General features: G+C 37.7%; 1 protein-coding gene across 8 annotated transcripts in view; it reads right to left on the minus strand.

Moving 5' to 3' along the window:
• ARMC3 (armadillo repeat containing 3) overlaps positions 1-18955 on the minus strand; it is a 62805-nt gene that overhangs the window by 14525 nt on the left and 29325 nt on the right. For all 8 annotated transcript variants that reach the window (XM_040548963.1, XM_040548964.1, XM_040548961.1 and 5 more), the window contains 4 exons: positions 14923-15075; positions 14695-14800; positions 1932-2181; positions 777-913 (listed from right to left, as the gene is read on the minus strand). In XM_040548963.1, the coding sequence (XP_040404897.1) occupies positions 777-913; positions 1932-2181; positions 14695-14800; positions 14923-15075 (646 nt within the window). The remainder of the gene's footprint in view (positions 1-776; positions 914-1931; positions 2182-14694; positions 14801-14922; positions 15076-18955) is intronic.

The following is an 18955-nucleotide window of genomic DNA, read 5'->3' on the forward strand; positions in this document are numbered from 1 at the left end:
TATTTACAGTCACACTGAACGAGCAAAAATATGCCAGTGCACCTAACTCAGTTACAGGGGGCACACAAAGAATATCCCCTTTGAGGTCCCCTCCAGACCTCCATTTTTAAGGTGAATGCAGAATTTCCTGATGGATGGGTTGCAAGGATCTGTGCAGTAACCAGAGGAGTGTCCAGCAGAGGGAGCAGGGCAATTACATATATTTTACTCTAACAATAAAAGAGTCACCCCGTATAAGAGACCTGTGACATAATTCTTACAGCTAAAACAGCTTTTCTAATTCAGATATTAATATATGGAACTTGGAGTTTCTAAGAAGGAATATAACATATTCTCTTTTACATGACAGTTCAGCAAGCCAGCAGCTAACCAGTGCTCACAAACAAAATTTAGCCCTCGCGTAGTGAGTACAATTCGCTGTGCACTGAACTCAGCCTGAAACCTTAATTCCAATTTCATATATATGAGGCACTTGTAGTCCCTAATTTTGACAGATATAAGCACATCTTTGATATAAAGCCTAACTCAGTCACAGGAACAATAAACATTCTTATAATTCCAGATGGTTCTTTCTTCAGACTTGCATTTTTTCTCAAGATTTCTCTTACTTCAAATCAGCGCCGTTTCACCTGTAACATCAGTAGAACAAAAGTAGTTTCTGCTTACCAAAAAGCATAGCTTAACTTTGTTGTTCTGCTATAAATGCATAAAGACCAACTTAACAGAGTTCTCTCATTAAAATCTTCCCTCTGCCCCTTGATACGATTTCTACTCACCCTAGCCTGCACAGTTCGACAGCGGTGAGTTCATCACTTGCACAGACCATAACAGCCCAACAGGCATTTCTTCTGACTTCTTCGTTTTTGGAATGCAGCAGTTCAACAAGTGGTCCCAGTCCACCTGCATTTCGTAACTATAAAAACACAAAGACATTGCTGCTGACACAACTCATCTATTCCATCCCAGCAAGAAGAGCCTATGAAATTCTCCATCCAAAGCACTCAAGCCTTGTAGACAAGCAAGGTTGGGCTGGCAGAAAGACATTTATGGGGATTCTCTGCTTCTGTGAACTTTGTGCAGGCTGGAGCTGAAGAGAGCTTCGGAGTGTTTCAAGACACACATCCCTTCTGGCTCTGGCTTGCTTTTCAGTTATTAGGTTGAGGTGCAGAAACTGAAAAGACTGTGCAACCCAAGACTGCCATGGAGAGTTATCCAGCTCTTTTCTGCATTCTGCTGCCTCCTAGCAACTAATTTACATCACAAAATATTTGAATTTGTATTGTATTGTGTGCATGACAATCTGATTAACATCCTATTCTCTTGTGTGCTACAGTATCTTTCCTATACATGCTGAAGGAAATATTGCTCATTTGGATTTCTGAAGAGAAAAACATTTTAAGAACAGTGAAAGAGGTAGATTGATTATTTATGCCCCTTATTCATGTCCTAATTAACAGCTTTGACCCTTGAGAAATCTCTAGCTTATGATCTATGAATGCACACAGCACCATCCTTATTTATGAAAAGAAAATAATATGACCATTGATAAACAGTGAAAAGTTCAACTTGCTGGATGCTACTGATCAAGGGATTAATTATATTTTGAATTTTGTTTGTGTTACATTTACTCCACGTGCATCCAGTATCTCATAAATCAAAGTCAGGCATTGCCATTTGGGCCTTGAAAGCGGACAGCAATAAAACACTGAGAGAGAGCAAAGAGAACTTCTCATCTTCAAAATACAGCCGTCAGTTGCAGCTGAAAGAAACCTTAATGTTTAATGCTCATAAACATAGATTAAAATATAGCCATGGCTGAAGCTCCACTGGAAAGCTGTATTGCATGAATTTATGCAAGCTTGGTAAGTATAACACAAACCTCAGGATTCAGAACTGTTACAAACAACCATGGCCTTGAAGAGGAGTTTTACCTCAGCTCTGGCATCAGCATCACAACCCAAGGCAGCCACAGCGAGCGCTGCTCTGCTTTGCACTGGGCTGCTGGTCGAGCGCAGCGGCTCCGTGAGCGCACTCATGGCCCCATGGCTCTGAACGCTTAGGCGTAAGGGTTCTTGTGTGGCCATGTTTGTCAGCACTGCAGCAGCATTAGCAACGGCTCCATCCCTCTGAGCATTCAAGGTTTTTACTAGTGGCTCAATTCCTTCCGCCTCAGCAACAGCACTAGTAAAATAAAGAAGAAAAAAATGTTGTTTATTTTAGGACCGTTTTTTCCTCTTATTGTGTTACGTGTACCAACTAAATTAGCCTTACATGTCAAGAAGAACTTAAATTTTTGCTTACCTGCAATAAATTGAAAGAGTGATGTTTATATCTAAATTACAATCTGAAATTGAAACTAAAAACTGAATTGTGAAAGCCCTCCTTCTGATGCCTTCCCTAGATCTGACCCACAGTGTGAAGCTCAAGAGGCACAACCTAGGCAGGCAAACCAAGTCACACACTTATGGATTCTTTAACTTATCAGGACATGGATTCTTTCTGAGGTTTTGAATAAAGGAAATAAATCTTGCATCTTTTCAAAGATGTTGAAATTCTCTATCTTTAGTTCCAGCCAAATGCCTCTTCAGAGTCTTATCAGCCTTCCTTATAATAATTCTAGCATGTTTTCTAATGAGGATTTTAGTGCACAGAGTATCACATTGCTGTTCTTTTTGGTGTCTCCTTAAATTTCCGGGGTAGGATGTGTGGGTGGCATAAACACAGCACAGCAAGCTTCTGCCACTCATACTGAGTAGGTCTACGTGGTGCAGTTCAGTGCAATGTATAAATTACTGAGCTGGCTTTATACAAGCTGATTTAGACAGGAGTACAGCAGACACATTAGCACCAAGCTCAGGGCTGGCTATGACTGTGGTTCCACAACACCAGGAGACCCAACTGAAATATTCCCTCTGCTCCCAGATGACCATAGAGGCCCGTGGCTGAAGGCTGCTTTCGCAGCCACATTTTAAGCAGCAAATAAAACAGGGGGAAGAACGCTGTTTTTTTTGTAAGGACCCCTTCATAGAGCTAGGTTAGAGAACAGCCAGGTTGAAGCAGCAGTAGTGAGGAAGTGGTACCTTTAGGCAGGAGGCAGCAGAAGGTGCAGGCAGCTGCACTACTGGAAGACACGTTTGGAGGACTTAAATGTGATGTGCTGCAGAACTAATTGTCATGTGTGGCTAGAGCTCAGTCCCAGCAGAGGGAACTGGCCTATAAGCACCTCATCTTTACACTGATATTCTGCTTCTGGCAGCCACCTGAAAGGTGCCTTGTTTTAAAAAAAGAAAATCAACTTCATATTTAATACCCAGGATAAAGAATATATTCGAAAGCAGCTGGTGACATGGCTTATAATGACAGTAAATTCTTCACTACAACTGATGCAGACCCTGAAGAGAGAACCCGGATTCGACTGAGGGGAAACTAGCATGCTCTGACAAATCTGCATCTCCCATGCTGAACAGGCACATGCTCCTGTTACCACCTCATTATGTATTCCTTGGATTCCTTGCCATAGGCAAAAGAGACTACTGATACAAATAGGGTTTACTTTCTTCAAACACTGTAAGATATTCCATAACTTCAGACTCTTGTTAACCTTCTTGCCAAGGCTTTGCTTTCTGCTAAAGAACAGGCACTTACTTCTTTGTCTGCGTCATCTTATGTCTATATCATCTTACGTTCATTTCAGGGGTATTTTTTTCCAATGTCACTATAAACCAGCATGCTACAAAAATTGAATTGTCTTCCTTCTGGGTTTGTATATAAAATTTGATCAAATGATTTGAGGCATATGTTGAATTTACTGTCTGCTCTTAGTAATTTTACATTGGGCTCATCTGTTTGTTAAACAAAAGTTGGCAATATTGTTAGCAAAGGAAATGCACAGATGGCAATTTGAATTTTCCTTGCAACTGCTTTTTTTATACCACCTCTTTAGTTCATTTCTTCTATATCAAAAACTTAACAAACTCTCCCACCTCTATCCAAGCATATCTGAGCACTTGAAGCACAGAAGAGCACGCAGTCTTTATAAGCTTTGCTGACTTCCTGGCAACACATTAAGAGGAGAAATCTGGATGTGAAAAATCGTACTTTTACTGGAACAGCTTCTTACCAAAAATCTAATTAATCTTTTGGTAAATTTTACAATTACAAAGTAAACACAAGCTTAAAAGTATAGCATAAGCAAGAAACAGTTACGCTCTCAAAGACCGTCAAGGCATTGATAAAACAAAAACACCTCAGGGATGCTGATGGTCACTCACTTCTGCAAAGGAGATACAAAGCAGAATACATGGCAAGCCCTGCCATATAATCGCATTACATGGCAACATAATGCAGATCTTACTGTGAACTGATCTTAGGGTAAGTATCTCCAAACCCCGCTTGCAGAGAGGGGGGATGCAAATACTCCTGCACAGACCTGGAATGAATCAGTACAGATCAGCAGGGTTTGTCGGGCTGATCTCTGAGCCTTGGCTACAAGGTGGTGGCAGCTGCAGGCTGGGCTCGAGGACATGTATAAGGAAGGCTGCCAGGCAAGTGGCAGTCCCCAGTTTGGAAAAACATGCAAAAAGCAGAAATCCAGGGACTGACAGTGAGTAGGATTATTAGCTGGGGTGCAGCGTAAAGGTATATGGCTAGTCTGGTGTTGGCTAACTAATCCTCCTGGAGCACCAGTAACTTTAATGCAAGCACTTCAGGATCTGGTCAGAAGTGAATCCCGTTTTCAGATGTGCTCTGCACTCCTCAGAGCATTCATAGTTAGCTGGATTGCCACTTATCTGGGTGTCCGACCTCTCGTTCCCTAATTGACCAGATAAGAAGAGCTGAAAATACACATTTTTTTACTTAGGTAAGGCCACAGCATTTCTAGGTTTTCCTGTTATTACATATTGTCTTTTCTTCCCCCAAAATATTTTATCCAGATTTCCAGCTCCAGTAGTTCTGCAACTCTATCCAGGCTGCTTTATATGAAGAAATCCCGTACACGATTGCATGTAAGGATCAGCTATACAGCACATGGACCACAGGTTTTCAGGAAAATATCACATTTGGAGCATGTGTATCAGTGACATGATGTATGCACCAGCAAAGTGATGGAGAGGCTCACCATACATGCACACAGCCATAAGCTATCGTACTTACAGCATTGCACAGTATATACACACATACTTTATCCAGAAAACAAGCAAATAGTTTTTCCTGTACAGTGGATGCACAGAAATTGCAGTACTTCCAGGATGCATGGGACAGAGGCACTGCTCATGAATTGCAGCCTTACATCTCCCAGGTGTAATACATCCAGCACTCCTCCAAAGGCTCAACCTACTATTCCTGCACTACACCCAAGAGCACATGGATTCTCCCACAGGAAATCCTACTAAGCACGCAGTGCCTATCACACTGCTTCCAGGATGACACCCAGAACGGGGCCGTGCAGCCGATCACATTAGAAGCAGATTTACTACAATCTGCATAAAGCCCGCGAGTACACAGGTACTTAACAAAAGAGCAAGGTGCCAGCCCCTTGCACGTTCAGAGCTGACCTCAGTGAGGTACAGAGCACAGCCAATTTTCTTAAGTGCCACTCAACTTCAGAAAGATTGAGAAGCACTGCTTCCGAAGATCATACATATTTATTTCAATCCTGCATTCTACGTTCGCGCAGATTCATTCTGAATCACAGCTTCGTGGCTGCAGTTTAATCAAGTAGCACAATGGATCACACGGCAACAAGAATTCCTGTTAGAAGTGACAACAGCAGGTAATAAGATGGGAAAGTAACCAATACCTTTAGCAATATGATTTAAAGAGAGGCTGGAACACCTGAGGGAAACACTGGGTCACCGTCACCCATGGCTACGGAGCTCCTGCTGCTAAAGAGGCAGCAGTGCCTGACCTCCAAAGGGAACCGAACAAATTAACACAAATAAGTTTTTAAGGTGCTGAAACACTACAACATTAAGACCAAACTATGGAGGTTGTTCCCTTCCATTTTGGCAGTTACGCACTGTGTAGTTTTTTTATTACAAGGAAAGAAAAGTCAGAGCAAGAAGCTTCTACCAGCACTGGCTTTGCCTAACATAGATAGTGGTAGCCTCTCCCTGCCCGCAAAACACATTCCTTCTGCTTCAGACAGATCCTGCTGGCACGGCGCACTTCATCAGTGCTACCAGTACAGGACTACATCTTCAAAGGATGAAGTGAGCAGTGGTTCAGCTGAAAAAAATAAATGTGCTTATTATATAAATGATATAGAAAGTATTCTACTATAGCAATAGAATTCTTTCTGATGTGAAAAAGAGTAAATTATATAAATCCTCAGTTTTGTTTTTTTTTTCTTCCACGTGGTGTAGAGACCCAAAATACATCACATTTCCTAATCATGGAGAGAAAAGATGATGGAAAAGAAAAGAAGACAGTGACAAGGGAAAAAAAAGGATGTCGCATTTGCAACATCAGTTTCTTTGAAAAGTGGAAGGTGACTATCTGAATCGCAAACAAGAAACCCAGACAAGATAGGTCTAGGGTTAAATTAAAGTTAAAATAATTTGAATGTTATGATACAGAAATGCATGGTTATGATCATTAGGGTGCCTAACCTAACAGGGTTAGGCATTAACCTGAACCAGGGTGTACAGTACAATTCTGATTACATTTGGATTTTTTCAAATGACTACATACAAGAATAGCTAAAATATTTTTCTCACATGTTACTGGAAAGGCAAACATTATACACTCAGATACTAAAAATTTAACTTAAATGATTAATTTTAAATATACATAATAGCATAAGTTATTAAGATATTTACTTGAAAATAAAAAGATCTCTCAGGACTCTAAGAATAAATGCTGAGAGTTAGAGAAAACAAGTGTTTTGTTCACTGTTTTTATTGCAAAATTCATTTCAAAGTAGACAATAATATTGTTACCAAAAGTTTCACAATACAAACTGTTTTTAAACAGTTAAGCTGTAGATGCATATTAATTTCACTTAACTGAATGTTTCATTGTGTTAATTGTCTGGGGTGCAATAGGAAAGCTCAGGCATTGGTAGAGTGTGTAAACAACCAGTAAAAATCAGACTAAAACTCCAGATTTTTTTAGGACAGCAAGCTCTCTGGGGCAAGAACCACCTCTTTGTTAGCATCACATCAAACCTAATAGCTCTGCTCCCTGATTAAGCCCCCCAGCCATGGCAAGAAAGGTAACAGATTATTGACTTCTTCAGTGCACAGGGATGGGTCAGCCAGCTTCTCTTCCTGAAGAGAAGGTTCAGCATAACGGAGAGAGAATAATGTTCAAAGAACCGACAGAAACCACCGAGACCGCCCCTCCAAACCCTAAAGTAGGCAACCTCACATGGAGCAGAGACAGAGGGGAAGAGATGTGGTGCAGCTTCACATCACTGTTTGCTCTGGGTTGTGCTTAATTAACACTTGTGAGATTGACAAGTCATAAAAACGATAAAGTGTGTTCATGTCTGCTCCTTCTACCACTATTGAACATAAATTGGTTTCTACTAAATTTTATTTTTGATTCTGTTCTATTCCTTTCCCCCTTTCTTGACTGAAGAAGGATTTAATAGAATTTTTGCTCAGAAAAGAATTAAATTTTCCCTCCTCACAAAAGCCATTGGACTCCTTATGGACTTCATTTTCTGAATACATTTGCAACTGCATGTTTAATTTCTGTGCAAAATTACTGTGATTGTGTGTGAGGTGCTTAGCTAGCCATTTATGCATGTGCATATCTCATTTTCATACATAATTGCATGTAAATTATGCATAAGAATTATGCATCTAATTACACACACATTTTTTTAAATCAACTCTGTGTTAAATCGCATGACTTCTTTTTCACACAAGACATTTTTGATCCAGCTCTATCACATAATTTCTGACTGTAAAGCAACTTCAGAGGCTGAAAAAGAGCATGACAACCAGAAGTTGAAAAAAAACTCAAGAAATACATTCCTTTTTGTTCCTTAAACGTATTAGTTTGTTAATTCTTTACCTTCTTATGCCATCAGAATAATCACATACAGTAAATGTCTTCTGCATTTACCAAAAATTTAACTTTGCAATTTAGATATTTTCAAAAGCAATCGACTGTTTTATATAGTCACTCTTATTTTATTTAATGACTATCATTACTTCTGCTTTCTTCACTGTTCAAGGGAAACTAATGTCAGTACGTTTATTCCAAGTAAGAGAATCTAGCACACGGGAATCTTATCTACAATTTGGGGACCCTTTGTACTACAATGAAAATATTGATTATATCAGCAAACAATATTCATTTTTCATTTCAGGAACAGAGCCCTCCATTCCTATTTTTTAATGGCAAGTACCTTGTTAAAATATCAACAAACCTAAAACTCAATAAACCTTATGGTCTGGAAGCAATCAAACCTTAAACTGTCTGGGCTAGCAGAGGCCGTGATACCTGACTCTCATTGAGAGAGACACCGATATTTTCTAAAGTCTGTTGTTGAATTCAGCTGACAGCGTTATGAAGATCTCACTTCCAAAACTCCAGTATACCTAATTTGGATTTGAAACATTACAGGGGCATTAGATAACATGCCACAGTCAGTGCACAGGTTAAATTCACAGCAACACAGAAGTTTGCATGATCAGACCTGCTACTTCCTTGATTGATCCTCGATTCTGTGATTTCACACTAGACTAAAATAAGTTAAAACATACACTTTAATAATTCGTATTTAATTAGATTTGTAATATATAAACAGCTACAAAGAAAACGTGTATGCTAAACAATCAGTAGACTTTCCAGAAATGTACACAAATGTAAGATAACCCTTGTCACCTTTAATTCATAAAAAGTATAATTCATCTCAGTGTGTACTACTGAATGTCATCGTAGGGATACACACTCAAGAGAAATCAGCATACTTGCACCGCATCATAAAATGTAGGTTGTTTTTTTTGTTTTGTTTTGTTTTCCCTAGGCTTAGGAGTCTCCATCCAGGAGGGATCCAGTCTCATCTGATCCCACAGAAATCTACCCTGTGAAGTTACAGGTGAAAACACATGCTCTGAAGGAAACTCCAAACTTCCACAGGTAAGACAAAATGGATCATATTGCAAGGCTTTGAGGGTAGGAGAATATAAACAGCCCCAAAGATTTTGTTCTATTCCACAAGGTAGAACTTCTATTTAGTTACTGCAATCTAGAAGTGTTCTATTTTCTATCTGAAACCGATACCTCATAAGCCTCAGGATGATGTGACATGAAATTTGTGTTAGAGACAAACGCTCCACATTGGTCTCTGTTTTCAGTATAACCCCTGATAGCAACACAGTTAAAAATAAAACAAGAGTCGTACCAGGAACAAAATGCAGTGTCTGAGTCTTCAGAGGAACGTTACCATATACCCACACCTTCACAAATCTACGAGAGAACAGCAGCTGGCTGAGTGAAACACCTGTCAGTGGGGGATGATTTAGGGTACTATCCACAAGTTGTGCATCAGTCATCTGATGCGTTTCTGCATGACATCGCAGCATCAGGCATTGATTCAGCTTTTATGCTAAGGGAGAAATCTACCATAAAACACTTGCAGTAACTTGAAATGAGAAGCTTGTGAGATCTGGGGTAACGACCATGCTGTCTTTTCTGTTTAGAAAGTACCTATCACACTATGGATATATGGTAAGAGAAAGTCAAACCAGGAATCTATTCATGGCATGAGTTAACTGGATGTATTTGTACAGGGCTCTGCAGAACGGGTGCTAATGTAAAAATAACAACGCAAACCACAAAACCCAACAAAATCCCTTTTCATTAGTAGCTCAAAAATGTAATTCTGTCACTAGGGGTCAGTATTAAAACATATTACCTTTATTCAATACAGTTAGAGGAATTTCATTGTTGATTTCCTCCTTCAGGAACACAAACTTATGTTGAACCATAAAAAAGATAAAACCTCTATTATGGATTATTGCCTATTTCTGTTTTTAAATTTAACACTCACATGCTAGAAATTTTATATATTCTCATAAATTAACACATTCATGAAATACTGACTCTTCAATTTTCATCCACTTATGTGAATTAGGTTCCAATGACAGTCTTGAAAAAGAAAACTGATAATTAAGTTTTCCATTTTCTAATAGGCAAGATTACTACCTAATGATATTACTACTTAATGGTAATAATCATTACTTTTTAATGATAATATCAACATCTGAAATGTAAGGAAACTGGACAGTCTTTAAATTTAGTCCTTGACAGCCAGACCCTTCTCAAAAATAATAAAAAAATCTCTTGTGGATAATGAAAATCTCCCTCTAAGAAGGTGAGAGATTCTCACTACAGGTGAGCCTTATCTGCTCATAAGAGACTATGTATTTTGGGTTGTTAGATCAGGATATGAATTTCAGTTTGGAATAGATGCAAAACCCACTGAAGTCAAGGGAGAAACTCATTTTCTCCTCACTGGGCACTGCCCCTAAGCAATGAGTTCCCAACCTATGCTCCTGTTCCAAGCCTACTCCATATCTTGGAAATCTTCATACATCTCACAAAGCACACATTCAAATGCTATAATAATGCCTATAAATGCCTATATGGACATAATTTTCCTGCTGTAAACAGGTCCAGAGATTCCTCTGAAGAATTCAAGAATTAGAAAATTAAGTAACATCAAGCTTGCTGACTTTGCAATTTTTGTGATGATATTTTATTATCTTGAGTCCAGATAGGATTCTTAGAAATATGTAACATGACACTAATTATAAACCCCAGGAGAAATATTCTGCCAGATCTTCAGTCTGTCGGGTACCACAATTTCCTGCAGTACTGAGTACAGATGAACAAAATTCATCCCTTTCCTTCTTCCCCCAGACCAAACTAGCTGAATGCTATCAATTTTGCACTTAAAATAAGCAATTTAAGACAAATATTATTGAGGCTGATAATTAATTTTCATGTTCATTATAAAGCTGCAAATTTTCATATGTTTTTCTTTAGTGGTAACTCCAGTAGATGCCCACAATTCAGACACTGCCAGATTTATGAAGCCAGCTACTAGAAATGGCATTTGTGCTAAGACAATACTGAAGAAAATGGTTGGCCAAATTAACTAATGCCTAACTAGTATATTTGAGATCTTATTTCTATGCGTTACTTCTAACCAACATCATATTTATATTTAACATGATTAGCCTACCCCAAATACACGGTGAGCAAAAATAAATGGTTATACTTTAAACAGGAAAATATCGGCAGAGGAAAAAGTAAAACGTTTGTTCTGTAGCTAGTTGTATAACAGAGAACAACTTGTCTTTCTGTCCAATAGATGGCACTGCTGTTTCTTTATTTGTTTAATTCTTCAATTTGTGCATAAAGCACATTACTGGAGTGACTGTGCCTACATTTCCTGATGCCTGGACACATCAAAAATGGACAGATTTCATAGACTATAAAATGGCATTCAGCCATCCAAATAACTGTATACAGTTTTCAACAATACAAGTTAGTGTTCTGGATTTAAAAAATGTAAAGTGGATGCAAATACCTAGCTGAATATAATTCTTTTCTTCCCAGAAGCAGGCAAACAGAAACAAATTCTGGCACATATCTGAAGGATGGCCTCAGAGCTATGCGCATAGTAACATCCCCAAACCATTTCTTTACCATACGTTAGAATAAGTATACGGCATTCTAAACTGCAGCATGCTTCACAATTTTATTTTTATTTACCCAAGTATTTTCAGGTTAACACTTTATTATCAGTATACAGAACAACTTCAATTCTCTCATACTTTATGATAAAATTCAAATAAAAGCATCATCAGGGGGTATTTTACTACTATATTTTTTTCTGTGTGCTGCTGAAGCATAACCACATCAGTTATGCAACAAAAGCTTAAATGATTGAATATTTTAAAAGTTATTTGCAGTAATTTTTATGTATTCTGGTAGAGATCATATAGAAAATCCATGTTTTCCAGTAAACCTGAAAACTCAAATTGTTGGTATTGGATTCATGTTCTCTTCTGTTCTAGACCTTTGGTTAAAATACTGCGAGGGCTGGAGTCATTGATTAATTTATTTACTTTTGCCAAATAACAGTTGCTTGGGGACTGGTGTGAAATGACAAGCTGGTCTCTGTCCCGTACATTGTGAACAGGTGTTCTAATTACAAAACCTCCACCATATTTGACACCTTTATTAGCTGTCTCAGTTGAGAAACAAAGGATTGATTGGGCAAGGGTACAGAACTAGCCTTTCATTGCTGTGGGGAAGCACCTAGAGGTCAAGGTTAATATACATTAGTGGGGGGCAGTATTGCCCATTGCCTGTGCTGCTCTTGTGTTATTAATCAATGGAAGACTTTATCCTAATGAGCTGGCTGTTGTGGGAGCCTTAATTACACGTTTCTTTTAACTTGTATTTTCTTCCATATTATATGAAAAGCAGGCAACGTTACTTGATCGAATATTCCTATGAACAACAAATCTCCGGCAAAAATAGCAGTTTTGTCCCGTTTACATTCTGTAATATATACTGTGCACAATGAAAGGGCAAGCTACTCATCCTTCAATCAATATAACACATGCAAAAACAGGCACAAAATGAAATATTGCAGAACACATATATGAGTTCAACAAGATTGAATTTTGTGTTCTGGCTGGCTGGTAAATAGTGAAAACATATTTACAGTAAATAAGTCTTCCCCTCTACTATAGCCATTTTCTTGTTCTTGCCATATAAGGCCTTCCTCATACTACTAGCTTTATGATTTAATATTCTTGGAGGGTTTATAACGAGAATCTAATACATAGCCAATAAAAGGGCACTAGTCTCATTAGTCCCATTTGGGACCAGAATATTGTCAACATAATTACACAGCAAGGTCACATCACTATAAAAGTATATCAGCATCTTCATTATATATACACTTATTTTCAGTGGTTTACAAGGCATACACACAAAATACTCCAGAATGAAATATGATTATGGTAACTCAATCTGGGATTCATTTTTTCCAAACTAATTTTTTTTTTCTTAATTACACAAATGTAGAATACATATGGGCCAGATAGTCAGTCAGTGGGCTGGAACTATACCAATTTGTATCAGCCGAGGGTCCAATTCTATACATTCATTTGTAGATCCTAGTCACACTTGGAGCCATCTATGACTTATTAATGGTTTTGATTTAGAAATGAAGCTTTGAAGTAATTATATAGTCACATGGCATTCATCCAATATACATATTTAATGTAAATTATTGCTTCCTGATTTTCGCAGAAGACCTGTGATTAGATTATCTTGTGCTTCCATATTGTAGTTGGAGCTGGATTGCAAAGACAGAGAAGTATATGCAAGCCACCTTTACAATTTCCTGACTCTGTCTAGCAAGAAACAAATACGGCCTCCATTATAATTCGGAGGAACAGAGACAGCTATTTCCCTGCCTGAGGTCTCAGAGAATTGTTCTAGCAGTTGAGCTAAACAATGTTCTGACTATCTCCTTGGCAAAAGAAACTGAATGAGTTGGCATAAGCTGCTATACCAACTCAAAACTCTCCAGAGACTCCCTTTTCACAATGCAAAACCTCAAAGGGCTGCGCTACGAAAACCAGCTGTAGCGGGGCTGAGAGTCTGACCCCTAGACTCCAGTACTGTGCTCTTTTTATGTGTGTATGACTCCCACTGACACCAAATGGAGAGTCATGCACATGAGGAGAGCAGAAAATCAGACAAAAAAAAATCTCCTATGCGAATCTGAGAACAGAGTATTATTCTCTTGTGTCAAATTATGGCTCCATCTGGTAACATTAAGTGAATACTGGTGACTATTAGAGCTGGATCAATAAATTGAAACAAATAATTTATTTGGTGAGTTATTTTACTTTTTCACTTCAAAGAATGCTTGTGAATGGATTACAACTTCCTTGAGTATATTCCAGGAAACTTTTAAGGAATTTTATTTTATGGTTTGTTAGTTACATGTGATTGCTCATATACGTCAGACCGCTCTGTTTCTTTTCCTTGAACAGAACTTTTAATAGAGTTGGGATAGCAGAACTCTCCAACTGACAGTAGAATTTAGTTGGTACAATTATTTTGGAACTTACAGTCAGCTAACCAACCTTTGCTAATTATTCTGGATACTGAAGTTACATTTCTTTTCTTTTAGAGAATGCACTATGAGTATTCTCTATTACTTGGGAAACAAAAAGAGAAAGAAGGACGGTGCTGATATTTAGAATATATGAGTGTCAAAATGTCTCAAATCAGTCAAAAAAAAAAGCTGCAGGAACCATCAAATTTTAAAGGATACCTTGCTGATTTTGAATTTTCAAAAAATATATATATTAAAAAATCCCACATCAAATGTCTTAGATTATGAGGCATATTTTCCTCATATGTTCTCTTCAAAACATGATTTGTACCTCTGTTTTCATTACGTCTGCTTCATACCTTTCCCCGACAGAGCAAACGTTAGTGGAGATAGTGTAACTCTTGTAACACTGATGAGAACCAACCTATTCCAGCTGACTCATAAGCACCAAAAAGAGCTTACAGACACATTGAAATAGATCCTTGTATGATAAGGACAAGATGAGGCATTCATTAAAAATCAAAACATTATCACTTGTGTTCAGATTAGTGTTTTATATAATCATTTAATTATTGCAGACTCACCTTGAATTACTAGGACTGGCTGTTGTCAAATTAGCTAATGCTATGACTGCAGCTTCTTTTACCTCTTCATTGTTACTGCTTAGCAACTCTACCAGCTGGGGAATCCCTTTAAAACAAACAGTTGTATACATGAACCTTCAAATAAACCATGACAATCTGCAAAATTGTAACGTTCCTTACAGAAGAAAAAGCACAGACTGTCAGTTCGTTCCTTCCCACCTTACTTACCCTGGAGTCCAAACGCACGTTTGCTAGATAAATTCTCACACATGGCAGAAATCGCTTGGGAAGCAGCAACTTTAACTCCATCATTATCAATTTCCAAAAGGTTTATGAGGCAGTTCTCAACCTCTTCCTCGTTTAATATTTTTCTATTTTCAGCTTTAAACAAAAAAGAACAATAGCATTAATCTGCATTTGTTTTCCAAATCAGTGAAAGGACATGAATTTGCTTTCATATACTTGTTTCTAACGTAACACTTGCTTTTGATACCATGGAAATGAAAACATTTTGCTAGGAGGCACCAGCAATTAAGAAATGTGCACAAAGGACCTGACCCAAAGCCCATTAGACTTCAGTGAACTCTGAATCAAGCCTAAAAGATGCCTATTAAATACAGCTTTAAACACACATAGCTCAACAGAATGCACTTTAAAACTTAAATTCGCATAATGTCGACAGACATGATGAAAAGAGATCTTTCCATTCAGTAGATCATACTTACTCAGGACCAGATTTACTCCAGTTTATGCTAACAAAGTTCAAATTTATAAAATTGAAGAACATACTAGTAAACGTATAACTAAATTTAGTGGAACACCAGTTAGCATACTCTCATAGCCAAAAAAAGGCAGGGGGAGTTAAAATCGAATTTTAAATTCTGTACAGCTTGCAGTCCTTCATTAGAACACACTGTGCAGAGAATTTCAATTTCGTATTTTTGCCTGGTCACGCAGGGTTCACTGATGACCAACTATATGCAGCAGCTGAGAAACACCACAGATGTTCCTCTACATAAGTAACAACAAAGAGTCTCTGCAAAGTACCTACAGGAGTCTGACAAGTATGCTTACAACTTCACTTAGGCCCAAATGGATTAGATCAGAAGTCTGGAGGACACGTCCAAACCCTCTCCTCTCCCAGTGTGCAGGTATTTGTTAGAAACTGCTCTAAGTCAAACTTTCTTAGCCAGAAAGACACTGCACGGCATATAACCTGTACAGTTAAGAGTCAAGCAAAATGAATTTAACTATATGTATAATTTGAAGTGGATTAATTACATGTTTGAATTTATATCTACATGGTAAAACTTTCAAATGTATCAAAGAAATTCGGGAACCAAGAAGTCTGCAAGACTTTGGCACGTTTGGAAATTTTACTAATACTTGCTAATGCTTTCATGGATCAATGCCTTATGTGGTCAGTTGTCTAATCAATTAAAAAAGAAAGAAAGAAAGAAAGAAAGAAAAGAAAAGAAAAACAGTGCAAGTATCATTTTAAATAAAACTGAATCTATGGTGAATAGAAGTAAAGAAATGTAAGTCCACAAAGCCAAAGAAAAGACAATTTGATTGAAAACCTAGGCATGACCAAAAAAAAAGACAAAAAAAAAAAAGGCTCAACGCATATACACGAGAAGCTAGTTGTTTTGTCCTCACTAGCTCAGTTTTAACTGCTTTTATAATCATCTGAGATACGCGATTGAAATCTGAAAGTAAAACATGCACCAGATAAAACAGGGAGGATTTTAAGCATCAGCAGAACCTTGGCCACAACCTTGATGTGTATCAGCCAGCTCTCAAGAGAAGGCCTTAATTGGGATTACAGACCGTTTTGACAAGTAATCAGGTATGCCCCTGGCCTGTTGCTTGCCAAAGTAGTCCATAATCCCTAATAATGATCTCTAGAGGTTCTTCATGCCTCAGTAATTTGGTTCTTATACAGCAAGTTACTTAGTACTATACGGATTTTCTTTAAAATTGTTCTTGTTTTTAAAGACAGTTATGATGATAAACATTGTTTACACTGTCATTTTACAGATAATTTAAAAGATAATTTATGCCTCTATGAAGTCAGAATAATCATTATAATAATATGAATAATTTTTGAATGAGTAAAAATAGTGATTTAAAGTATCTTAAACAGAATGAAGAATTTTTCAATAATGTGGAAAAACAGATTTTGAATCTACTGTAAGCAGTATGCACCTATATATAGCTAGCTAGATAAACAGAAAATTATTAAGATCCAGGTACCAATTCTATTTAAGGGAGGAATATTTTCTGCTGATCCTTTCTCCGTTTGTACAAGTTGTTCCCTTTGGTTTTTACAAAGAAAAGAAAGAATTCAGAGTTGTAAAAGCATCCTTTGTGTTAAAGCAATTCTCATGTTCAGTGCCAACACCATATTTACAGTGATGAATTTCTTGACCCCTAAGTCATTTGAATACATTGATTTAACACTAAGTAAGATACTCAGGTTGGATAAAATACCCAACCAAAAGGGTCTGGTGTACTAACACTTCTGTCCAGTGTTTCATGAATTGTCCCCACCACAAGCTAACCTTTGTTTTTCAGTGTGTTTTCCTGTTTCGCCTTCTTACCCTAAAATTGTGATCAAAGAGTTCTACTGATCATACATTCAGCTCATTGATGTCAGTTTATGGAATTATTTATACCAATTTCAAATGAAAAAAAATGTTATTGTTAAATAGTATCATAAACTTCCACTGATCTTGAGATAACCCAAGTAAATAAAAACTTGTATTGTAAAAAAGCAGATGTTAATCAAGTTACAGAGCATATTTAGTATGCTCTCTTTTGAAAAGATTTGCATTTAGATACATGTAAAGAACTCAGAGAGCTTGAAACCAGAATTTTGGCAGAGTGAAGCCAAACTTGAGTGAGTATGATCATCACTTTCTCCATATACATTCCATTCCACAGCATTTTGCTGTTGTGGTGCATCTAGTATTGGCAGAGGAAAGTCAGGTCCTCCTTAAACAACAGCCAGGATAATCCACTCACAGATATTCAGAAATTGACAGCTTTAAATTATATTTTGCATTCTGAGGTGATTGCATTATTTGCTGTGCAAGGAAGGAATCACAATAAAATTCAACACTAATAGAACTACTGATAGATTAATATATTAAATTCAAAATTATGTTACAGAACAAAACAGATTTCCAGTGTCAAAAGGATAATGATTACAGAAATTTGATCAATTTTAACTTACTTGAACAGAGTATCATCCTGAAGATGCTATTTAAAATTGAATATAGTGTTTGTGCCACATAAGTTTATTCTGATATTGAGAATAGCTCTTAAGGGTTAAGCTTGTCTTATAACATAAAACAACAACAAAAAGTTACAGGAGTCCTTTCTAAAGGGCTCAGAGGGGCATAAAACAAAACTGTTTGTCATGATAACATCACGAAAAAACCAGTAATCATTTCAAAAACAGACACTGCAGTATACCTGCCTAACAGGACTAAAAAAGACATACACGTTCTATCATAGCAGAAGTAGAATATTTCATTTAAGGAAATACAATACGTTTTTCCTATGCATGCAGGAAATGTTCATAAAATACAACCATGATTATCAAACCTGACGAATGTGGGCGACCTTATGGCTATTGCAAATTTAATGAAAAGCCATATAAGAACTTCAGGCTGTGTTGTGTTGTATTGGACTTACATAGAGTCAGGTATTGGCATAGTAAGCATTAGAGTTGCAGTTTGGACAGGATTACTGGTCTGGCTGGGATGGAGTTAACTTTCCCTGCAGTAGCTTGTAGCTAGAACAGCACTGATATCACAGCAATGTTGTGTCTATTGCTGCACAATACTGGCGCTGCATCAGGACTCCCTCCAAACCCCCCAAATACCAGTAGGCTGGGGGTGGGCAACAGCTGGGGAGGGGACATCACCGGGGCAGCTGACCTAAACTGATTGAAGGGATATACGGTGTCACACTCAGCAATAAAAGGTGGGAAAAGGGGGGCTCTCATTATGAAGTCTGTCCTCCCAAACAGCCAGTCCACATACCGAGACCCTGCTTCCCCGCACACGCCTGAACATTGCTCGTTGATGGGAAGTAGAGAATATTTTTTCCCCTCTCTCTGTGCTTCCATATGGCCTTTGCTTTTTTTTCTTTTCTTTTTCTTACCCCCCCCCCCCCTTCTTCCTTTTCCCTTTAATTAAATTATCCTTATCTCAACCCATGAGCCTTTTCTTTTCTTCCCAGTGTACTTTTC

Source organism: Cygnus olor, chromosome 2 (genome assembly GCF_009769625.2).
Source record: "Cygnus olor isolate bCygOlo1 chromosome 2, bCygOlo1.pri.v2, whole genome shotgun sequence".
In the NCBI taxonomy this organism is placed as follows: domain Eukaryota; kingdom Metazoa; phylum Chordata; class Aves; order Anseriformes; family Anatidae; genus Cygnus; species Cygnus olor.